The 25,719-nt window shown below is 41.8% G+C and overlaps 1 protein-coding gene across 2 annotated transcripts in view; it reads right to left on the reverse strand.

The window, feature by feature from the left end:
* Positions 1–25,719, reverse strand: part of LOC309714133 (sodium channel protein type 3 subunit alpha-like) — a 279,618-nt gene that overhangs the window by 213,822 nt on the left and 40,077 nt on the right. For both annotated transcript variants that reach the window (XM_082546328.1, XM_082546327.1), the window contains exons 2-4: positions 4,956–5,120; positions 4,638–4,781; positions 2,569–2,687 (exon numbers count right to left, since the gene is read on the reverse strand). In XM_082546328.1, coding sequence (XP_082402454.1) covers positions 2,569–2,687; positions 4,638–4,781; positions 4,956–5,078 — 386 coding nt within the window. In that variant the 5' untranslated portion in view covers positions 5,079–5,120. The remainder of the gene's footprint in view (positions 1–2,568; positions 2,688–4,637; positions 4,782–4,955; positions 5,121–25,719) is intronic.

A 25,719-nucleotide genomic window follows, 5' to 3' on the forward strand; every position in this document is an offset into this window, starting at 1 on the left:
TGTATATTCACCTGTGTGCATGTGTGTGCATGTGTGCCACCTTGATGAAGGCTGTGCAGTATTTACTGGCCATGTTTACGGCTCACCAGGCAGCTCAAGATGATACCTGGCTCAGAAATACGACCGACAGTACGAGCCCTCTGATTCTGTCTCTCTCTCTCTCTCTATCTCGCTCTCTCTCTCACACTCACACACACTCACACACACACACACACACACACACACAGTCAGTTGACATGATCGCTTAATATGCTGTCATTACTGTGCGTGTGCCTGGAGACCGTCCAGCTGTGGGACCCAGTATAAACTCACCACTGGAGGATGTAAAGAGACGTCTGTCTAAAGCAGCCAAACAACGATTACACCATTAATGTCTCCGACAAATATCTGATGACTATTGGTATGCAGACCTGTAATGTCTTGCATAAATATATTCTGATAAGAGTGATGCTATTTTATGTATTTTTATCAAATAAAAAGTCTTTTTATTTCACATTAATAATTTACATTTGTTTAACTTTTTTCCATAAAACGCTGAACAGTCGCTTTATTTTTGTTTTTCTGCTTCCATTTTTTTACAATGAGAAAAGCTCTAATCTGTGAAATTAAAGAGTTTTGAGCACAGAAATGCAGGAATTGGCCTTTAGCTGAATAGGTCAAGGTATTCACTTTATTCATAAAAGGCATCCCCTGACTGTTTACAGCCAGATCTGATTTGTTAAGAATCAGCTTAACACAGACTTTGTGTAGACCAACCCGTTTAGCCCAGGATCATCTTAGCAGTCTGAAACTAGACGTCACTTTTGGACCAGCTAGCTGGCTTGGCTAGCAAAAAGCATCTGCTTTTAACTGATATTAATGAGGATGGCAGTTTTTAACTAACCTCGCTGAAAAAAAAAATCATCTGAACTACCGACAGCAAACACTTGCTTATTTTAACTTTACACATCTGTGAGTTAAGCTAACAGATATTTTAATCGTACGCAACTTTGATTACAGTGAAATATGGAACATTTTTGAAAGCTATGAGAACCTTAGTGCCTTAATTAACAAGATACGTTCACCAACACAACTGGAGTATTCAAATGTGAGCTTTACTCTACTGTCAGGGAAGTATCCACACCACACCATGGGGGTGGCACAGTCCCCCACCTACCACACGCAGCAACCTCCACTCCTTTCAAACATATGATTGGCTGGTGCTGCCACACCAAATGATCCCCTACACCATTACACCAGAGCATGATTAGGACCGTTAGGAATCAGAGTACATTTACTTGAGTATTTTACTGACATTAAATATTTTCTAAGAGAGAAAAATCAAGTGAGTAGTACGGTTGTGTTCACAGTGACTGTTTCCAGAGGAGCTGCCCTCTTCTGGCCAGAGAGAGGAACTTATCGAACTGTTAAATACGTTTCATGTGTTTCCAGCAGGCATGCAGAATAATGAGTTTTGATTTACACTGAAAGCGTGTTAGCATTAGTTCTGCTATCCTTCAACATAACATAAGCTGAGCAGTTAGCATGCCACCCATCACACAGACTTTGTGTACGTTCACCTGTCAGCACAGAGCTGGACCTTTAAACCTTTATCTCTCACCTCTTCAGTTAACATACAGCATCATTAATCAGGCTGTGTGCCAGGCCCACATGCATACACGGTATGTATACGTAGATTTACAGGATCTTGACTTTTTGTGGTGCCAACCAATCAGCACATTCAACGAACACCAGGAAGCTGTCCCCTGTCTTTTATCTTTAAGGACCTTAGATGTACTGCTGTACAGTCAATGCTCACATAACTGCCCTAGCAAATTCTGTAAAAAGCAGGAGCATAATGAATAATTATCATCATCAGTGCAACTGGGATTGTTATTGTGATCAGCTCACGCGTTCTCGTACCTCTAAAATAAGGAAACAATGACAAATCCTAACACTGCTCAACAACCTGAAATCCTATACTACCAATAAATACTCACATATAACAATTAATCATTAAAATCCTTATCTAATTTATCTATTTGTTTGTTTGTGGTGTGACTGGACTTTGTTTAAGAAAAGCAGCAGAGACTAAAACATTACGTTCAAATCTCCTGGAGCCTACATTTCCCATGATGCAACCTTGTCTTAGACCCTCCTGCTCTTTAAACTTGACTTTTAGTTTATATTAATATTTATTTTCTGATTTTAATTTGAATATTTTCTGATAAGAATGAAGCTAAGCTTTTCTAACCCTCTAATCTTTACTTGTGAAACTGCGTGATGGTCTCTTTATACGGGACTGCGTGTTGATGGTTGTAATCAAAATAAAACAGTATCCGAGATATCGCTGCCCCGTCAGTCACAATGAGACGCAGTGAAGCAGACGAAGGCAGAACAACAACCACAACAACTGCTTCTGTTGCCGTCAGGGTGGCCTGGCTTCTCTCACACAGCATCCTTCAGCACACACTGAAAGCACTGGAGGCTCCTCTGTAACTGACCCCTGACCCCCACCCGCAGCCATTTCCCTGCAGATCATAAGGCAAGCACAGACAGTAGCAGCAGAGTTTGTGTACTTAAGGATATGAGTGCACGAGGATCTTGATGGCGAGTCTCCGGATAGGGTGGAAGGGGCTGAAGATGTAGAGGGCGGATGTGGCACTGAAACGGAAGATGGCCTTCCCTTTGTTCAGGACTATGAACGTCTGCAGGAGAACCAGACAGAAAAATACATAAATACACAGATTTTATTAATAATGCACTGTGCTGCCAAAAAAGGCACTAAAGCAGTGAACCGGGGAGCCAAGGCCTCCATTTTTATTCCTTAGAATTTATTTCTAAATAATATGGGTGCTGTGTCTTGGGTTTGTGGTTTTAGGGTGGGTAAACTGTTCATCTCTATGGCTTTAAGATTTTTTCATGTATAATCTTTCTGTAAATAATGAAGTGATTAATCTGCTTTAAATTATTTTAGTTCTCTGAAATGTAACAAACCATAAGATCTGATACATGTAGTATTTTCTATAACAGTAGATTTGCAGTTTAGTTTACATAAATTTTGAGAATAGTATGTAGATTGTTCCTGGCAGGCTCTACTGGAGGCTGGCTCCAGGAGTTAGTCAGTCCCAAAGACTGAATAAGACCTGGATGAGCCAGCGTCTGGTTTGGAGATCTGTGGCCAATGCTAACAGTCTTAGCTAGAGAAAAGCATATTGGCTAATTAGTGCTAAATAATGCTACAGCTACATCTACAGCGAGAAAACAGTGGCTGGCAACTGCAGAAAAACCAAAACAATCAAAGCCATGTGGAATAAACGTTTAAGCTAAATGACTTTTAAATCCTTTAAAGCAACTTTCACCAAGACGCCAATAAAGTGGCAACAGGATGAAGTCGGTGTGCTATCAGTGTGTTTCCATCAATTTGTGATTGAAGGGGGTTAAGTTGGCAAATATACATGCAATCAGTTTGTGATAAAACCATGTTTAATTGTGAAAAACTGGCAAAAATCACAAAACTGTGCGATGTGTTGCAAAATCTTAAAATATACATACAAAAAGCAATTCACATTAGCTACTCACAACCAGAACTTCAGATCTGAGACAGAGGTTATTTTCTGAGCCTCCTCTTGAGGGGCTCAGAAAATAACCAGAACCAACCAATCGAGAACTATTTCAAAGAGATGCATTGCAGATGAGTTGTGCTCATCGGTGCAGATTGACTCCGACCGACTGAAACATGTTAGTCTGTTAGACGGCAGTTATTTCCAAACCTTCGCCAATCTGTCTGAGAGCTTTTCTGTCTCAGAATCAGGAAAAATTCAATGCAATCACTGAAAAATCACCAACTTTTCCCAATCACAGAGAGGATATCGTCCTAGAGCAGGGGTGTCAAACTCAAATACACAGTGGGTCAAAATTCAAAACTGGAACAAAGTCGCGGGCTAACGTTAATATTTATTTAAATATATTTATTCCTCCAGATATAAGAATGAATCTTTTCTTATGGACTCAAACACGTTTAGCTGAAAAACTGAATATGGAAAAAGCAAAGCTTAATACTAAACAATATATATATATTAGCTGTATAATACCAGTAGGCCAGCTCTAATAGTAATTTGGTATGGCTTCGCGGGCCAAATGTAATTAGGCTGCGGGCCAAATTTGGCCCGCGGGCCAGAGTTTGACACCTATGTCCTAGAGTGTCTGCTCCATTGCAGACTAAAAAATAATAGAAATCCACTCACCAAAACCAAAGCACGGACTTCTGGGATGGTTTGTATCTCACATCAACCCACGATATTAATCAGATACCTTATCAAATATAACTAAAAAAAGAATTTAAAAATGGCTTCCACCTGCTTGCTTGTGGAATCGATCGGCTTTGACTAAATATTTTTGGTTACATGAAGTCTGAAGTCAGCTGATTTGTCCTATTTACATGGTCTCCACAATATTACCATGTAAACAGATTTGAGCAATCCAGGACACACACACACACACACACACACACACACACACACACACACACACACACACACACACACACACACTAGGTAACTCTCCTGTGGTCCTCAGAGAATCTTCCAGGGATCCTCTCCAACAGCGGAGAAGGTACATCCAGAAACACACACACACTTTCTCTCTGGGTGACCTACCCTCTTGTCTTTGAAGTAGTATGGGTCGATGTCTTCCAGTGGAACGCCCACCAGATGAGATGGGATGTCAGCGAAGATGCGTGGCAGCTGTTTTCCTGCCTCCAGATCGGGCCGGGGCCGGGGGAGCTCCACGTCGCCCAGGTCCTGACGCACACACAGACACACAAACCACATCTGAAATATCTCACATCTGTCTGCTTATAACGGCTCACTTCTTTATTTCCACGTTTACCCTCCAGCATCTTGTGCTTGTGTGAGCTGTGTGTGTGTGTGTGTGTGTGTGTGTGTGTGTGTGTGTGTGTGTTTGTTTTGACGCACCTCCTGGTAGTGTTTGTTGCGTCGGGACTCCTCCTGGGCGATGCGCTGCTCAATGGCCGCCAGGGAGTCCGGCGTGAAGCGCTGAAAGCTCTCTGGTCCCATTGGAAACACACAGCCAGCCATCTTCTCATCCTGATCCTGCTGCTGACTGGCCCAGTATACCAGCTGCGCACACACACACACACACACACACACACACACACACACACACACACACACACACACACACACACACACACACACACAGAGGACAGAGGACAGAGGACAGAGGTTAGCTATGAAAAATGACTTCCTACTTTAAACTTCCAGTTTGAACATAGTAATCTAATCCCACAACCTGCTGAATCAAACCGAACACACTTCAACACACTGTCACCAAAACCCAGCAGAGCTGCTGCTGCTGGAAACTCGTTCATCAAGTCACAGGAAAAAGAAATGCAAAGCATTGTAGCAGTTCAGTAAATCAAAATATAAATCGATCCAGTTGTGCTTTATACGATTATGTTTAAACTTAACAAAATTTAAACCAGTGCATGTTTGCAAACATCAAAAATGTAGAGATGACACACGAAGTATTTCAGATATTTCTGACACATTTCATTGTTGAGTCCTCTCCAAAGTTTACAAAAGCTTTAATGGTTTTAATAATTATAAGCAGCATGGCAGCTTCAACTTTACAGCAGGATTATTATGATGATTGTTATTTTTAGCTTTTACTGCTAATGCTGAAATTAAACCAGAATATGAAATCTGTAGATTGAAAAGTAAATCACGAGCCCAAAATCTGCTGACGTCTCACATATAGTCAGAAAAAAAACAGCTGACTGACCACCAGAACAACATCCTCGTGTTGTGTTATGAATCATAATTTTTCCCAATATTAACCCTTTAAGACCTACCATAGAACCAAGTCCGCCAGAGCTTATATTATAGTTTTACATGCTGTAGTGCCATTTATGGGAGCATTTCAAGTTGCTATACACCAATACAACCATTATAGCCCAAATTTTAATAATATGTCTGCATTAGGTGCATAGTAATTACATAAATTGCAAAAAAGTGCAATAAACTACAAAAAAATTGAAAATCGTTTTTGTTTTTTTAACATATATTTCTAGTTAGAGAAATTTAAGAGGCTTATCCCTCAAAACTGTAAATACAAAAAAGTTGCACAAACTAGACACTTAAAATTTATTTTGAGTGTCTTCATAGTTTTATTTTTGAAATACACCAATTTTTATACACTGCAGGAAAAACGAAAATAAATATTATAGTGCAAATTTGCAAAAAAGCAGCATATGCATCAAAATAAACTATTTCCAGCAGTGCAATATGAGTCCTCAGCATCCCAGAAACGACACAGAAAGTCATAAAGTCAAAGATAACTTTTAAAAACACCAGTATAGGCTCATGAGGCCCTCATGGTAAAAAACTACATTTTCGCAAAATGACGTCACTTCCGGTTTCGGGCAGGACATGGTGGACATGCGATAGTTCGCGCTGACGTCTATTCCAACGTAGGAAGTGTTATGAACAGCTGATCGGATCAGCAAAGCGTGTTTCTGGAATATTATGTTTTTGTTGCTGCAAGTGCTTTTTATGCAGTTTTTTCAAAGCTATATGTGGAAGGAAACTGACCGAGGACAAGCTGATGGCATAAGATGTAAGTACAACTCCTCCGGTTTCATATGCAAAAAAAATTATTGCGCTAGCTCACGTGGTTGCAGAGCTACCGGGATTTAAAAATAGTTACACAAAACGGAGCGTGCCCGCTCTGACCGGCTTTAAAGGGTTAACGACTATGAATCTCAGAGCAGCTGTTTGTAAAGAAGTCACTGAGCATGCTCAACATCCAGCTTACTGTGTTTGCCACTGTGGGATTAATCACTTTAGTTTTGACATAATTTTATTTTCACATCTGTCCATTTCAGCTTCACTTTAAAAAAAATCATTGGTGACATTTGCAAAGCATAAACTTGCCGAGCACATTACAATTAAGGACTATAACGCTGTAACTTCCATATTTTATGGTAATAGAGCTGCGAAATGCGTCAGTGCTGATGCAGAGGCTTTAGTAAAGAAGTCAAATAAAAGCGGCCTCCCTCTTTAGGTCAAAACTGATGATAGAAAACACTTGTTGAGTATATTTTGAATCCTCGAGTCATGAGCTGACGAGCGTTTGATTTGAGTGCCAGGAGTGTCTATGGGCATCGGGACAGAGCTGTGATTGAACGGCCTCGTCGCTCGCAGGATGATTACGTCCTCTGAGACGGCGTTCTGCCACTCAGGACAACCCCAGCTTCACCTCGCTCATCATTCAGCGGCCGCTCGGGCCCTTTGAAAGGGCAGCAATCAGCCTGAAAAACTCTCCACGATCGACTCCAACCTGATGAAGCTCAATCACACCTGCCCCCCCTCCCACTCTGCCTGACACCTCTGCGATGTCAACAGCTGCACAAGGTGTTTTACAAATAACCAGATGACACTACTGCATGGAACACCGAGTCAACAGGAGCACAATTTTCGATTTTGATCCATTTTACATATTTAGTCCAGGTAAGACAATCACACTGCTCATTTTTCCTTTTCTACATGATGGTGGCCTGTTTCCATGAAGATACAATCCCAGTTTGGGATGGAAGAACCGGACTGGTCTGCACAGAGCGCCAACCTCAGCTCTATCAAACACGCCAACTGATGGCTGAACAAAGGCACCAGACCTCATTAACAGGCTGCATGGAGGCGAATCCTCGATGAAGAGGAAAGCAAGCCAGAGTCCAATCCCCTCTCCATCAATCAATAAATCAATCAAATACTTTATTGATCCCTGATGGAGCCATTCACGGCAAGCAAGGACAGCATCACATTAAACAATTAACTCACAGACAGCACACAGACGAAGCTAATTTACACTTTAGATTGAGAAGCAGCAGCGCTCTTAGGGACGTTATTTCATTCCTTCATCACTGCAGAGAAGAAGCCACGCATGTTTTACAGTAATATGTAAAATAATTAAAGCTAAATATTATTACGCAGTCAACAAAGGAGGAAGCATTACATAAATATAGATAAGTATCCTCCTTTCTGATCCAGAGGAGTCTGCAGGTCTGCCAACCTCTACTTGTTATTGGTCACAGGGGGAAAGGACCCAAACAAAGGACACAGGATGCCAGAGCCAGGTTTTAATCTCTATTACAATCCTGCCTGTTAATGATTAATGAAAACAAGATAATCAGGACTGCTCCATGTAGCTACCACACAGGTCTTATTGCACACATCTGCACCCACACACACAGCTGCCCTTTCCAAGGGACGCGCCACAAGTCTCGGCCTATCTCCCAGACAAACTCCAGCATTTATGATTTTTGCCATAACTGAGCTCCCCTATGGGAGGAAAACATATTAAAACAGAGAAAAGAAACATCAGATTTAGACTGAAGAAAGTCAGTGAGGCAAAAAAAAGGGGGAAAGAGGGAAAAAAACAAAGAAGACAAAGTCCTTGAAATAGACATAACGTAGGACTGAATGATGAAAAATGTGTAACAGGAATATATAACATGAAAACTCTCTTTGGCTCTTTTGAGCTTTTAAAAGAGTCTGTTCAGGCAATAGCATCCATGTGATTGGTGAAACGAAATCTTTGGGTTTCTCTTTTCGCCCTTCATCCACCTCACCAACTTATTTGAAGTGTACATTTGTATTTGCTCCTCCTTTTTTTTCCAGCCATACACCCATTAAAAGTATGTTTAATAAAACAGATCAAATCCATCTTGTTTATAGTTTAGTTGTAAGCTGAAACAAGTGCAGTGAAGTCTACACGAGTCCACCAGGCCTGCCCAGGGGCTAATGTGCAGGTTGGAGAGGACTGTTTCCTGCAAGAAGGTCACTGTGGTGCAGTTAATATTGAAAGGAAGCTAAAGACAAGAAAACACACTCAGAAAGCATGCTATTTGTGTGGTGTTTTGTTTCCATGTATAGAGTCCGATAATTATGGGAAGTTGAGATAATGAAGTGCAGACCAACAATGGTCTCATTAAACTCAGAAACGGGGCAATCGAGTATAGGGTTACACTGAAGGAGAGAAAGAGAGAGACTGACTATAGGATTACACTGAGAGTTTCAAGAGAGCAAGACTGACAAAGTGTGAGTGTGTAACAGGTCTGTGTGTGTGTGTGTGTGTGTGTGTGTGTGTGTGTGTGTGTGTGTGTGTGTGTCCAGACCATCTGCCTTGGATCCTAATTGAATGATTAGACAGCCCTCGTTTTTCAACCCTTCATGCATTTATTCTTCACAGCTCCCAAATCTGATTTCTGAAGAGAGAGTGTGTGTGTGTGTGTGTGTGTGTGCATTCACGTGTGTGTGTCCACATCAAAGGAAGATCTAGCTCTGTTTTCCATTCTTATCAAAAGCTGTCATCCACTCAGTCTCTCTCTCACACACGTGCCCCAACTACAGTAGTTCCCGATGAGCTGCTTGGTCCTGGTTTCCATTTGACTCCATCACTTGGTCACGTACACGTTTATTGGCATCATGAGATTTGTTGGCCCTCCCAGCTGAAACAATAAAATTCCCCAAGTTGAGTTAGGAAAGATCAGCGACACTGAAAGATGACAAAAAGGCTGGAAAAGCAAATAAATCTTAAGTTTTTCTTCTCAAACAGGTCTCACAAGAAAACCAGAAATCATCAAGAAAAAGGTCCCAAAGTTGTCTCATGTTCATGGAGGCAATTGAATCCTTTTTATTCGTCACAGTCAGCAGGAATTTGTAAGAAATCTGTTTGTATAAGAAGTAACTTTTGTGTCTGCAGGAGCCTTGTTGTACAGACAAAGCAGGGACACGCTACAATGGAAACCCAAACCAGCTTTTTCTAAACCTAACACTCATATTCATTGTCCTTGAATATTTACAGGAAAACAGTGATGCATTTCAAAGTTAGAGGAATACTGTTGACCGGACCACAGGAATTGGCAGCCAGTAACTCCATGAAGAACCTTAACCCACACAAGCCACAACCTTAACCCTTTAAGACCTACCATAGAACCAAGGCCGCCAGAGCTTTAGGGAGCATTTCAAGTTGCTATACATTAATACAACTGTTATAGCCCACATTTTAATAATATGCATGCATTAAGTCCATAATAACGACATAAATTGCAAAAAAAGTGCAATAAACTACAAAAAACATTGAAAATCGTTTTTGTTTTGTTTTTTTTACATATATTTCTACTTGGAAAATTTTAAGAGGTTTATCCCTCAAAACTTTAAATTTAACTTTAACTTTAAAAAGTTGCAAAAAATAGTTTACAACAAGAGGAAATTTATTTTGAGTGTTTTCATAGTTTTATTTTTGAGATACAGCAATTTTTATATACTGCAGGAAAAGAAAAACAGTCTTATGATGCAAATTTGCAAAGAAAACAGCATGTGCATCAAAATAAACTATTTTAACTAAGCATCCCAGAAACTATTCAGAAAAGCATAAAGTCAAACATGACTTATAAAAACACCAGTATAGGCTTCTAAGGCCTACAAGTAAAAAACGACATTTCCGCAAAATGACGTCACTTCCGGTTTCGGGCAGGTAATGGCGGACATGTGATCGTTCGCGCTGACGTCTATTCCAACGTAGGAAGTGTTATGAACAGCTGATCGGATCGGCAAAGTATGTTTCTGGAATATTATGTTTTTGTTCCTGCAAGCGCTTTTTATGCAGCTTTTGCAAAGCCATGCGTGGAAGGAAACCGTGACCGAGGACAAGCTGATGGCATTAGATGTAAGTACAACTCCTCAGGTTTAATAGGCAAAAAAAATTATTGCACTAGCATATGTGGTTCCGGTTCTACAGGGATTTAAAAATAGTTACGCAAAACGGAGCGTGTCTGCTCCGATCGGCTTTAAAAGGTTAAATACATACATACAAACAGCTTGAGTGTCCACCATCCATAAACCCTCAGCTAAAGCAATGTGGGGCAAGCAAATCAGTGTCTTTGTTTACAGGGCTTAACCTTCAAGCCTACCCTAACCTAAGCGAGATAAGATGGAGCTCTGCAGTAATACAAGTCTACCAGACCAACGTGGCGAAGAGCAAGTCGATCTCAGTTCTGGTCATTAGCTCACAGTAGTGACCAAAAAACGAGAATGTGATTCGGCTGTAGTGGAGCTAATTTATGCCAAAAAGGCCCTGATGATTGTGTCCACACATCTAATAAGGATATATCCTGGCAACTTTCTCTTGGAGGAAGGAAGTCCTGTTGTAGACCAAGAGTTTCATGGAGGGATCAGCTGACTGCTTGGTGTATCATGTTGCAATCAGGATGAATTATAAAACACATCTTGGGAAGAAAAGATTTGAATGGTATAATTAACTTGCTACCTCTACAGCCTAATTCCAGATCAGCCATAAAAGATGGATGGATTTCACTTTAGCTCCTCTCTCTTTGACCAGCAGGCTGTGGGGGCTTATTTGCCTGAGATAACAGTATGGGAGATACCCTCTTTCTATGCCATCAGCTCCATTAGAAGAAATAGCTGCTCTAAACTGAGCAGTTAGAGAAGGATGACCGCTGAGTTCTTGGTTCACTATACATTGACCTCAATATTTAAAATTCTGGCCATGTTTGATATGAGCATCCACTACTGGAACAGAAAATACATACACATTAAATAAGGTAAATGCTGCCAGGGCCAGATTAAATGTCTACAGTCTGAATCGTGTCTGAAAAAACACGATGCCTACAATCTCACTGCATTCAGCCTGTAATCTTATCTCGGACACCTCACTGTCAGCTCCTAATTTTAACCACGTTGTGAATGAAAGCTGTCAGACGCATGTGTTTTATGAATGATTCATAACTCTAAATTACATCAAAGAGGCCTAAAATGTTCCGCTCCCTGAGTCACACAGCTTTCTGAGGACCTTTTAAGACCACAAGATTGTTTCCAGCAACCTTCTGACAAACTCCTACATTTATTGTACCTAATTTATAATCAGAGGAACATTCAGCTCTGAAATTACCAGCCAGGAGAACCATTACAACACAGTGACTGGTCACACTTGACTTTTAGTACATTTTAGTAATGGTGCCTAAGAAGCAAAGACCAAATACCGCTTCCGTCTGACATTTAAATGCATTATAATGTTCTTTACTCTTTGATTTCTATTTTGTCGTCTCATATATTTCAGCACCCTGTTACACCTTTTTTTACCATTGTCTTTTCATTAACAACTTCCTGTTTGACTTCTTCATAGTCGTGGACCTGCCTATACCCTTTCCCTTCTGTCTGTTTTCCTTTACTACCTCCTCCCATGTCCTTTCACGTTCTGGAAAAAGATGCAGGGTGCATGGGCATGAGACACAGATGAGCCAACACAGTAAAAGTCCTACAAGCTGATCTTCTGATCTTTCAAGGCTTCTGGCCATTTTTCCAGGCACTTCTCTCAAAGAATGCTCTAATTGGCATCACCTGAAAATATTTCTTCAGAGTCAGACAGAGTCATATATTTAATGTTACCCTTCTTTCAGACACTAATCAGCCTCCATACTGCTTCCAGCAGCTTCAGGCTAAACCACAATGAACTGCTACAAACTTCAAATGGCTGAACAGATGATTACAGATCCGTTGCTCTGCAGAGCTTCAACTGTGTTTCGTGCTTTTAATTATGTTCCCTGCTCATTGTGTCTTTGCATTGTTGTTTACTACTAATTCTTTTGCAGCTCCTCACTACAGCAAGACCTTAAGGTTTCAGGAAATGCTGAACCAACTAATGCTTAATGCCGATACTGCATGCTGCAATCCCCTTAATAAGTGATGACGTGTCGGCCGTGTGTTGGATGAGGCTCTCATCCTGTTAGCACGCTGCAGTGCGGACCTTAACCTTAAGGTCAGGACTTTTTCGTAGCAAGAAATCGTGCACCAACGTGTTAAGGACTAATCTCGTCCTATGGTTGGATAATCTCTGACGTTATTTTGGCTTCAATTTGGTTGATTTTCAGTATTTTACATCATGGAACCTGATAGCACATTATATGTCAACCAGTCTGACTTTACCACTGCCTATGCTGACTATACTGCTGTTTGGAGGGTTGGTAAAGTCTTTCAGTCTCCTGAGTGTTTTTTTAGGAATCATCAGTCAGAATTTGGAACATCATCTTTAGATTGAGACTAGCTATCTGACCACCTTCGTAAATACTCTTTTTCATGGATGCCTTGATGTTAAACTTTATTGCAATCATGATTTTTTTTTTTAACTGTCAGTGGTGCCACAGAGTTTTGTTGCTTTTGGAAAAGAAAGGAGCATTTGGATCTAGAAATGTTATCCACTTAAGAGGTGAATAACGCAACAAAGATCGCTTTTCTTATGCTAATAATAATTAACATATTTCCTACTGGGGACAGCTGGGCTGTGTTGGTGGGTTTCCTCCAACAATTAAAAGTCATCCTCCTCTGCAAAGTCAGTAAGTCTAGAAAATTGCTAAATATATGTGCACATAGAACATGAAAATAACAAAAATGCTTCCCTTTAAAGTCAGTTTTTGTATCTTTATTTTAAGTTTCAGTATTATCACCAGACATTTAAACCTCTGTGAGCCAAAAACCACAAAGTAACTTGGAGAGTACAACCACAGCAACAAGCTGTTTCACCTCTGAAGCTAGACTGAGGACTGCCCATTAGCATTCGGCTGCCTTGCTCAAGAACAATCTGAGGCTTTAATTCTGCACAACATGAAACAACAGCAGAGGTTTTTTTACTACAGACACCAAAAGTGAAGATGTTATGAAACAGGAAGATGGGGGAGACTGGATGAATTTCTGGGTCACCACGCCAACACAGACAACCAAACAAGTGTCGCCCTCAGGAAGGACACACACACACACACACACACACACACACACACACGCACACACACACACACACACACACACACACACACACACACACACGCACACGCATGCAAATATGCACGAGGAAAGTCACATTCAAGCACAAACATGCAAACAAGCTTCACAACTTTTACATTAGGGCTGAAACATTGGTTAATAAACCTGCAGCTACAAAAAACACCTCCAGTTTATTTCCTACATATACATCAATCAGACCATTATAAATAATTATAAATGCAAAGCAGAGGCTTTATGAACAATCTTAAATTGGAAAGTCGCTTTATTTGAGTAGATCCTTTTCTGAAACCATCACAGACACCATTAACTACATTTACTGCTAGTAAATTCAGATCAGATAGGTTGCTGTTAGTCAACTTTGATGTCCTTAAACTCACTGTATCTCCTTTTTGTTTCAAAAATAATATTTCAGATAAATAATCCAAACCCTAGCAGCTGCCTGATCACGTCTTGTTACCTCAGAGTCTGTGGTGAAGACCTGGGGATGAGCATGATGGCACATTCTCAGGGTAAATCACCAAAGCTGAAACAGTGGGTGAAAATAGTGACTGAAACGATGTCAGTGGTGCTCTAAAATTATTCAAAATAAACAATGAAACTATTACTACACACAGCAAATAATCAATGAAGAAGAAACCGAATGAAGAAACTCAAAAAGTGAGCTTCAGATGATCCAACACCATTAAATTTAAAGTCCTTCCTGCTGAATGAGCAGGAGCATCAGGTCATGTGCCATCTTCCATCTCACCAACCAACCAGCTTATTCAAGTGGTTCAGCTGGTTTGAGTTTTTTCCTGTTAAAAGGGAGTTCTTCCTCCACACTGTCGCCAAGTTCATACTGCAGAGAATCATTTGATTTTAAGGGTTCTCTTTAATATTGGAGAGGCTTCACTTTACAACATGAAGCTATTTGAGGCTCCTTGAGGTGGAACTGAAATGAACACACTTATTGAAACAGCAGCCATAGTGTCACGACCCTGGGTCTCATGACCAAGTGTTTTGAGTTTTAGTTTATTTTGATGTTTATAGTATATGGTTAAGCTCATTAGTTTTTCTAGTTCATTTGTTATTCGATTCCCCTTGTGTCTTCCAACCCCTGTTAAGCCCTTCATGTGTTTCATGTCTGTGTCTTACGTTGTCAAGTTCAGGTTGTCATGTCTGCGTCTCATTATGTTTCCTGTTTTATTTTGAAGGGGTCCTGTGTTCCTATGTTTAATGTTTTTAGTTTTACTCCACCTCTCGTGACGTCGTTATGTTCATGTGTTCAGCTGTTTCCCCGTGTGTTCCCACTTCCCTCATTAGTCTCCTGTGTGTATTTAGTCCGTGTGTTTTCAGTCGTTCCTGACAAGGAAAAACTGCTGCTGCTACAGAAAACTGTAAAGCTTAAAAATGACACATGCATGAAGAAAATGACATCTGTCCAGCTGTGGCCTGTTCACTGACGGACATCAGACCAGTAAATAAAGTGGAGAACCCTTAGAGTTAAGTTAGCACTGTAGTGTATGTGGATGTGGAGGGCCCGGGGTTAAAGGGACGGCCTTTAACAACACAGTCATAGCTCCACTGTTACTGTGGAACAAAGCAATAATAATGAACAATGATTAAAAATGTTGTGTACTGATGATGATGACATTCTTTATTTCATTCAAGAATATTTAAGTCGACTTGCTTGATTTTATTTCAGTAATGGTCACTAGTCTCATCTCCAAAGTGAGCTTCTAAGGTTATTTTTACACACTACTGCAGGACACCGTTTTGGTTTTTTATCTACAGTTTACAGACGTCCCCTAAACACGTCACACACACAGTTTTAGCAGCGAATGTGAGCTCTTTAAACCGTGGCCCTGCAGACGGCAGCTTTCCCGAGAAGCACTCATCCAAACAGCACGGCTGAAGTCGTTTGTGACAGGAAACCAAAGACAATGAATAAATAAAGCAAAGTAAAACATGTTGACCTGTCGTGTTAAGAAGCAGTTTTCAAATTTCTTTCGTAAGTTTGAGCACCGCATCCAGCTCCAACACTCAAACACAGGACAAGAAACCAACAAGATCAAAGAAAATGTTCTGCATGGTGAAGCTAGTTTTTTCATAAAAAGGTGAGGGACACATTCGGTCACGCCTGCTGCATGAAGACACACACCTGTGCTGTTCTATGACATCACACAAGTCTGTTAAAGACACAGTGACGTGCAGAGTCGGCTGAAAACAACAGAATGCTCCTTTAGTGAGTTTCTCCTCCTTATTTCCATTTTTCAGGCATTCATCAGCCGTGTGTGTGTGTGTGTGTGTGTGTGTGTGTGTGTGTGTGTGTGTGTGTGTATTCACTGGGCTTAGGTGAATGCATATTCTGTCCTCCTTTATTTCCATACCATTTCAGCTATTCATCAGATACAGTAGCTGCCTCTGTGCGCCCCCTGCTGTGTGTGTGTGTGTGTGTGTGTGTGTGTGTGTGTGTGTGTGTGTGTGTGTGTGTGTGTGTGTGTGTGTGTGTGTGTGTAGAAAGGCCGCACGCTTGGTTTGCTGTTTTCTCCTTCAAGCGTTTCTTCCAACCTCTGGCAAGCTACAAACTCTGTGTCTGTGCAGCGTCTCCACATCCTGTCTGAAGCCTGTTTGTGGAATAAGGTCAAACTAAAACACCAAAACAAAAAGATGTCTGTTCTTTACAGAAACGTAAATTAAATACTCAGACTGAGATGTTATTGTGGCCGGAGACGTGATCATTTCGAGGGGTGCGCTCCTGCTGCCGGAGTACGGAGGCTCGTTAGTGACAAAACTACACAGACTCCCGCGCTGTGAACAAACAGTGGATGGAGATTATGAAGCATTCATGGACAGATTATTTAGGAGGGTGAAGGCTGAGTTTAGACTGCAAGTGTGCGTCTGGATTCGGGCTCACCGTCGTGTCGGTGCTGCTTATTCTCAGCTTTGTCAGTTTATAAACATTGCATGCAAACTCCAACTGGGAGCAGCCGAGCAAACTCCGCAGGAATTCACCTGGAAGTGAAGCTTCATCTTCTGCTAACTAACATGAAGCTACTCCAGTGCAGAGCGGCTTCACCTTGTCTGGACGCTCCGTTGCTTGTACAGAAACGGGCTAACCTCCCTCCTGGGAAGTACTAAAGTCTGTAAGTGTTTCTTAAGTGTTTTCAAACCGGAGCTGTCAGGATATCAGTTTGTACAACATCACTGTTAATGTTAGTTCAAAGAATAATTTATTATGATGTTGTCACCACATTCCAGGATTTATGGAGAAAAAAGACAAAATGATCCCGGCCTCCTGGATGTCACATCAGACAACAACGCTCTCCAACCTTTCCAGAGTTTGGCAGAGGTCCTGGTCCCAGCTGATGTTCTGTTCCAAACACTTAACGGGTTTCCTCTCGCAGGGAAGCATGTCTTGCTTGATCTTCAGTGAGATGGATAGCGAGGACCAGATCGTTCTCATCCTCCAGAACATTGTTGGTGTCTTTTGTTGTAGCCCTCCACACTGTTTCTCCTTTTCTTTCCAGCCCATACCTCCACCTCCTCCACCTGCTCCCTACTCCCACTTCAGATCACAGGGTCGTCTGCAAACGAGTCCATAAAAGTCCATATAGACTCCTGCCTGACCTCATCTGTCAGCCTGTCCATCACCACTGCAGACAAGAAGAGGCTCAGAGCAGATCCCTGATGTAATCCCGCCTCCACTTTGAATCCATTTGTCCCTCCAACCGCACACCTCACCATGTCCTGCACCACCCTCACATACTTCTCTCTCACTACTGAATTCCTCATTCAGTAATAAACTGCAGGGATGACTTACTGTCATTTTTAACAAGAAGCTGAATGTATGCCAAAATATTTTAGTATTTTTAGAAGAAGAACATAAAAAGATCAAGTCATTTGTGCTTCTACATTTAATGGTATAAATGCCTTCATCAGTTTACACCATTAATCACGTTTCTGTGATGTTTGATTGGCAGGAATCCTGCTTTAAACACACCTAAACAGCCACAGTGCTAATGTTGTGTTTCTAATTCATAAAAAAGGGACAAAGTTAAAGTAACTCAGAACAAATGGACACTGGCTGAATTTGTATCACTTCAGGATGCTTCTCCGGATCTTCCCTTGCAGGTTAACTACAATTTTGACTCTGTTTTTGTATTTTTGTCTTAACACACCCTCCATACAGCACAGACGAGGCTGAAGGAGAGCAGCTCAGAGCACGTGTGGCAGCACTCAGGACCAATCCCATCAGCTCTGTTGGCTCGGCTCTGAAAGCAGAGCGTCCTGTCACAGCTCGGTGATGGAGAGCGAAAACTCCCACAGAAAAACCTCTACTGAGAGGACGCCGCCATCCAGGAGCAGCAGCAGTGAATATGCAGCACCTTCAATTCAATTAGCCTGAGAGGAGGAAACGCATTTTGTCACCGTGCCGCTGCTGCGATCGCAGCGGAGCTGCTGCCCGGCACAGGGAATGATTCACTGACGTTGGGCAGAACGCCAAGCCAAGCTGGCAGAGGACCACTGGGACCGTTTGGGGTGGGTGGTAAAGATGAGGGGGGTGACCCTGACATGCGGCCGCTTCCGTGTGTCATGTCAGAGCTGCGTGTTGGATGACAGTCCCTCACACCTCTACACACACTTAAAATCCACCTTCCAGTGTTTGCGCTTCAGACGCACGCACCTCGGCTCGGTGGTGTCGCCATCATAACATAAACTGTGCTTTTGATTATGCGCCCTTTCGTATTTTCATATTTCAGGCCATTTGTGGAACCCTGTCTCCTGAAAATTACATTCATGCAGGACCTTTTTTAATGAATTAAGTGCTACATTTATGTATCACATATCACACTGCTGGCCATTGTGATGTTGGCTTGTGTCCTAGGGATTCAGTTGCTACGTGCTTTGGCTAATAAAGTACAATGTGGAGCCTCTGCAGACTTTTCTGTATTAAAGAAGGAAGGAAAAAAATCTCAAAGTGCTGCTAGCTCCTGGAAGCAACAGACAGGAGGAGCTAAACAATGGATGTAGAAATAGTTTCTGCTGGTCAAACAGTAAAAACTGATGTAAACAATATTATGTGCTTAAAGAAAAATCCTCATTTCTCAGATTGTCTCACATTCAACTAAAAATAAAACAGTCAAAACTTTTGTTTCTCTAAACAACGATGATCCAGCAACGCAGGTAAAGAGGCTGTTTGGAAAACATTGAATCCGAGCTAAACTGTGAGTCCGGTCTGCAAAGAACACAACAAATGTGCTCAGTCTTTCCACAGCGACCTGTGAATGCAACACCGTCGGCCTGCAAATGGATTCTTATATAAACTCCACTTCCTCCAGTTTCTGATCCGGAGAGCTGTGATCTTGTCTTTTTAAAAAACAGGGCTCTGCTCTCTCTTCTATTCTCTTCTATCAGACAGTTTGGCCCTAAATTGGCTTCCTGCGTCCCGCCCGTCAGAGGGAGTTGGATCAGTCTGCTGCTGAAGGTGCTTTTCTGTTTCTCGGTGGGGTTGACTGATTGTCCCTGACTGCCAGTAGTTGGTTCATTGTGCTTTGTTGTTGCTTGGGCTGCAGACAGTCCTGGCCCTCGCCTCCACACTGAGCCAACCTGACTCATTAGTTTAGCAAGTCCTCCGGCCTCGCCGGCTCGGACGCCGATGACTTCATCCTAGAAGCTGTGCGCTGGCCGGCGCAGAGCTCTCGACGTGTTAGCATCAAGTCCGTCCTGCTGTTTGTTACCTGTCGCTCTTCACGGTCGTCTGCAGTGTTCACACAGGGTGCTTAATCCTTTCAGAATCAAAGAAGGCCGGCCTAAACTGTTTCAAACCCCTGACTCAAACATTACTTACAAAATGTGCACCAGAACCATTTTCATCCTTCCTTGTCTCCTCCATCACTGCTGCCTCTGCCACGATTTCTTAACTGCTTATTTGCCCTCCCTTCTTACCTTCATTCCTTTTTCCTCATCTTACTGCCTCCTTTTTTCTTATTCTTTCATTCTTTCTTATTCTTCTTTCATCCTCCCTCTATCTTTCCATCATCCTGTCTCCTACCTTCCTTTTTCCCTTTTTATCCTTCCTCCTTCATCTGTCCTTGTTTTTCTCTTTTTGTATCCTCTTCCATTCCTTAAATATTTTCATCTATCAACCTTAAACTGTCATTCTTCCCCTTTTTCTTCCTTCCATCCATACTTTATCTATCTCTAACCTTCTATCGTTACTTCCCTTCTTTCCTCTCCTACCCTCCCTTGTGTTTTCTAATTTGTTTCTTCCTTTTATCCATTCATTATTTAGCTTTCCCTGTTTTTCTCTTTCCCTTTCTTATTCTTCTTTCCTTTGTTGGCTCATTGTCTCTCTTCTTATTTATTCCTCCCTGCATTTATACTCCATCCATTCATCTTTCTCCCTTTCTTTTCTAATTACTTCTGTCATTCCTGTTTCTTTCCTTAACACTGCTTTACCTCCTTTCTTTGCTTCCTTCTAATACTAGCGCATATATAACTCCACTACTGTGGAGTCCGCAGCTGGAGATGGCGGTCGATGCTCCGCACATTGCTCCAACCGATAGTGCGGCCCTCAGTGCTATGATGGGGTGGGAGTCGGAGTTATATTTACCACGGTATGAGAGACTCCTTGGAAAAGCAGCTGAAAGATATTAAGGACTGCTATGACAGGAAACATGTAGTACTGGCTTGATAGCAGGAAATGAACTTTCAAAATAAGAGCCAGAGGATCACAAATGAGGTGCTGTTCTGTCAGAGAGATAAAAAGGGAAATGCTTTGGTGAATCACCAAATGTACTCTGGCAGCTGTTAATAAATCCAGCCTGGCCCACCCATGTGAAGCGTGTGTGGGAAACTCTGCACAAGACACCTCAGAGTCCCGCCTCGGCTCACGGCTGCTCCTGCCGTGCGATATTACAGGAGGCTGTAATGGGCGATCAGTGGTTTTGGTGACATTAGGCACACAGGCTGCGTGTACTTGAATCAAGGTGTGTTTGTGCAGACCAATCACATCATATCATAATTTCTATATTAGTTCCCGCCACTGTCTCAGTTAAGTGTCTCCTCTGAGTGTGTCCGTGGTTATTAACACACAATGACGGAGCGCTGGTATCAGTTCATGTTCTGGTCAAGGTCGTATCGAAGATAAAGCTGTTATAGGTGTCGTCAAATCCCCATCAGACGGTAAAGGACCGCACTCGACCCTCCGAACTAAAAAGCAGCCATTCAACGCCTCGCAAAGCTAAAATTCATTTACGCACACACACACACTTTTCTCATTTCTGATTCCTTTGGCTTGTTTCCTTCCTTCAGTCCTTGTTTCCTTTATATTTCTTCACATCCTCTTGTCCTTCATTGGTTTCTTCCTCCCTTTGTGCTGTTGTTTCCTTTCGTGTTTCATTTTTCCCTCCCTGCAGCTGTAGTCCGATCTTCCTTCCTTCTTTCCATCATAACTTCCTCTGTTGTTTGTTGGTTCCCTTTTAAGTCTTCCTTTCCATCTTTTCCACATTTTCTTTATTTCGTCTGTTTTTCTGATTATCTCCTATGCTTCCTTCCTTTTCCTCTTCCTCCATTCCTTAGTTCTTGTCCTACCTTTTCTTAATTTTCTCTGTCCGTCCTATTTTTCATTCTTTGCTCCTTCACTCCTTCTACCTCATTTCCTGTTTTTCATCCCTCCCTTTTCCTGTCCTTCATTTTCTCTTTTCTCTTCTTATCTTTATCCCTTCTTTCTTTCCACCCTCCTCTCCTCCCTCCCTTCCTTACTGTTATCTCCCCTCCCTTCCTTCCTTGCTTGCTTCATTCTTCAATCTCCTCTTCATTGTCTCCTCCTTTCCTCATCCTTTCCTTTCTTTCAACCAAATCTCTCCTTCCTTGCTTGCTTCGTCTCCCCTCTTTTCTTTTTCTCTTTTTTCCCTCCCTGCTGCCTTCTCATCTGTCCTTCTTTCTCCCTTTCTTCTTTCCTTCTCCCTTCTTTTTTCTCTCCCTTACTCCCTTGCTTCCCTCCCCTACCCTTCTTTGCTTCCTTCTCTTCCAATCTTTTCATCTCCCTCCCTCCCTCCCTTATTTGCTTCCACATTTCCACTTCCCCTTGCTTCATCCTTCCCTTCCTTTCTTGTAACCCTTCATCTCCACTCTTTTCCTTCCTTCCTCCCATCTATCACTCTCCCTCCCTCCTATTCCTCCCCCCCTTACTCCCCTTTTTCATTCGTTTTCCCTTTCCTTTCTTCCTCCCTCCACTCCTTCCTTTCATTCCCTTTTCCTTCCTCATCTCTCCTCCCTTCCTTTCTTGCCTCCTTCCTTCTTCTCACCTCTACTTCCTTCTCTTACTCTTTCCCCCTCACTTGCTTCCTTGATTACAGCCCAATCTCTCCTCCCTTCTTTGCTTAAACGTTTCCACTTTTCCTTGCTCCATCCTTCCCTTCCTTATTTGTAACCCTTCATCGCCACTCTTTTCCTTCCTTCCTTCCTTCCTTCCTTCCTTCCTTCCTTCCTCCTGTCCTTCCTCAGGCCGTTCTCACTCCCCGGGCACAGCATACCCACGTTTTGTCACGTCCTGTAGCGTTCCTGAGGTCACCTTTCGCGTTCTTATGGTACGCGCTGGGTTATGGAAGAATCCCAGTGGAATGACGGTCCCGTGGTAATACACGTTCCAGCCATGTATTCAAGCCCTAAACCTAACCTTTTCCTTCCTTCCTTCTTCCTTCCTTCACTCTCCCTCCCTCCTATCCCTCCTCCATCCTTCACTTCCTTTCTTGTAACCCTTCATCTCCCCTCTTTACCTTCCACCCCCCTTTCTGTACTTCTCTTCCTTCCTTCCTCCGCCCCTCCTTTCCTCTCTGTCTGTCTGAACCTCTGGTTGTCTTGAGCGTCATCTAACCATCTGAGTCATTAGCGTGTCTTGTTTGCATGCTCTTTATCGTCACTTTTTATCGCTGTATTTTTTATCAGCTCAGCTGCAGGTTTGTTGTGTTAAACTGAAATTAAAGGAAACATGCGTCAGTGTCTCAGGCTGCAGCTGTCGAGTATCAGACTAACCCGCACTCTTCTTTCTTTCTGATGGAAGTCTGTGTTTTTAACTTGCTGCATCATCGTTCACACAGGAACACGACAACATGGAAAAACATTTTGTAAACAGCTTCAGGAGTTTGGTTTATGACTGACAGCTGTGAAAATACGAATATGAATGTGAACGGAGCAGAAGTGAATCAATAAAGAGAGAACAACAGGCTGAAATAAGAGATACAGACACAGAAATAGAAAGCTATTTGTCCTTGCATGTACTGCAGGCATGCATCACTCTGTGAGTGTGTTTGATCTTCTCTGTGTCTGTCCTCATGAACAGAGGGATGTGGTTATCACTGCAAAATTATTACACTAAATATGACTTTTTCAGCTGTTTAACAATTACAGCTGATCTTTTATTAGCATGTTTGTTGGAAACATTCATGAGTCTTCCTTTTTTCTTGTTAGAATATAAGGTGCTCGTCCTCATTTCTTTCACAAACACGTTTCTTTACCGAAGTAAGATTTTCACTCAACTACAGAAATATAAATGAAACCGACTTTTGGCAGTAAAACTAAGTAAAACACACCGGGTGCTGTTAGGTAGCACAAAGCTGCTGTTTGCAGTTTGACTTCTAAAAGAGATAAAAGTTTGTGTAACCTGTAAATCACTCAAGGTTCCAGGGTCTCACCCCAACTCCCATTCCTGAGATTGCCTCTTCACGCTGCTCCCGTTAAAACTTGAGCTCTTCTAGCAGCCGTCTCTAAACTTCCTCATGACTGATCATTTCCTCCTTACACAGATATCTCTGATAACTACAGGTAACACAAGAAACTGCACTTCATACTCACCACCCTCTCAGACCTATCAGTAAACCTCCCACAGATGTTCACAGCTGGATTTTATGAAGTTTCTAACATATTAACAGACTCATGGCCTCGATCATCATGATCATCATTATTATGTGGACTCTTACTATTAGTGCTGATTTTTATTGACATATTGTTTCTTGTTTTGCACTCCGTCAGAGGCGTCACTTTTTAGCTGTGGGGTGGCTGTAGCTCAGGCGGTAGAGCAGGTCATCTACTGATCGGAAGGTTGGTGGTTCGATTCCTGGCTTCCCTGAATGACTAAAGTGCCAAAAACTGCAGTTCCTCTAATGGAGTTCCACCAGCCTCTCATGTTAAAATGTTCAACTTTAACCCTTTAAGACCTACCAAGGCTACCAGAGCTTACTTTATATTTTTACATGTTGTAGTGCCATTTTTGTGAGCATTTCAAGTTGCTATACATCAATACAACTGTTATAGCCCATATTTTAATAGTATATTAAGTCCATAGTAACTACATAAATTGCAAAAAAGTGCAATAAACTACAAAAAAATTGAAAATCGTTTTTGTTTTTTTTACATATATTTCTACTTGGAGAAATTTAAAACTTTAAATAGAAAAAAGTTACAAAAAATAGTTTACAACAACAGGAAATTTATTTTGAGTGTCTTCATAGTTTTATTTTTGAGATACACCAATTTTTATATACTGCAGGAAAAATGAAAAACAATCCTATGATGCAAATTTGCAAAGAAAACAGCAGGTGCATCAAAATAAACTATTTTAATCAGTGCAATTTGAGTTCTAAGCATCCCAGCAACTATTCAGAAAAGCATAAAGTCAAACATGACTTATAAAAACACCAGTATAGGCTTTTAAGGCCTACAAGTAAAAAACTACATTTTCCGCAAAAATGACGTCACTTCTGGTTTCGGGCAGGTCATGGTGGACATGCAACCGTTCGCGCTGACGTCTGTTTCAATGTGGGAAGTGTTACGAACAGCTGATCAGATCGGCAAAGTTTTGGAGTTTCTGGAATAATATGTTTTTCTTCCTGCAAGCGCTTTATATGTAATATTTGCAAAGCTATATGTGGAAGGAAACCGTGACTGAGGACAAGCTGATGGCATAAGATGTAAGTACAACTCCTCTGGTTTCATATGCAAAAAAAAATTATTGCGTTAGCTTATGTGGTTCCGGTTCTACAGGGGTTTAAAAATAGTTACGCAAAATGGAGCGTGCCACTCCGACCGGCTTGTACCGGATGTACCGTTCTAACCAAGCTAGCTAATGTTTCCTAAAGATTTTTAATACTTCACCCCACAGCAGAGACACTTTTTGCCCTCGTGCTCAGATTCAAGAAACATTTAGAAAATCAGAGCCATCCTCAGTTGGATGAAGGTACTGGACACAACCAGAACAGTAATTAACACACACACACACACACACACACTCACTCACTCACTCACTCACTCACTCACTCACTCACTCACTCACTCACTCACTCACACACACACACACACACACACACACACACACACACACACACACGTTCTCAGGGGAAATCAGAAATCAGGAGGACACAGACGGCAAGGACTCAGACACCTGTGGCTCCCTGCTATCAGCCAATCAGGCGTCTGGAAAAGATTCAGGAAACATCCAGATGATGAGGCCAAGAAGATGTGTGTGTTTGCAGAAACGTTTCACATCGAATGATGGAAGGAAACAGAAAAGAAAGACAAGACGGAGAAGAGGATTATCGATCAAATTTTTGAAATAAGCTCCTATAAGAATGCTTTAAGTCTATAAGCAGATCAGGTGACAGTGATGTGTGGACAGATACATGAAGCTTAGATGAGATACTCATATACTTACTAAAATTAATGTTATTATTGTTATTGTTCTGTTCACGTTTTCTCTTTTACTCTGCTTATTTCACGTCTCTTTCTTCTTCTGCCTCCCTTTCTTACATCTGTGCTGACTTTCACTTCCTGGTCTTTTTGTTTAGTATTTTGTCTTGTGATTTATCTCCTGGCTTTTGTGTAA

The sequence above is a fragment of the Aulonocara stuartgranti genome (genome assembly GCF_965226115.1).
Source record: "Aulonocara stuartgranti genome assembly, chromosome: 9".
NCBI classification, from domain to species: Eukaryota; Metazoa; Chordata; class Actinopteri; order Cichliformes; family Cichlidae; genus Aulonocara; species Aulonocara stuartgranti.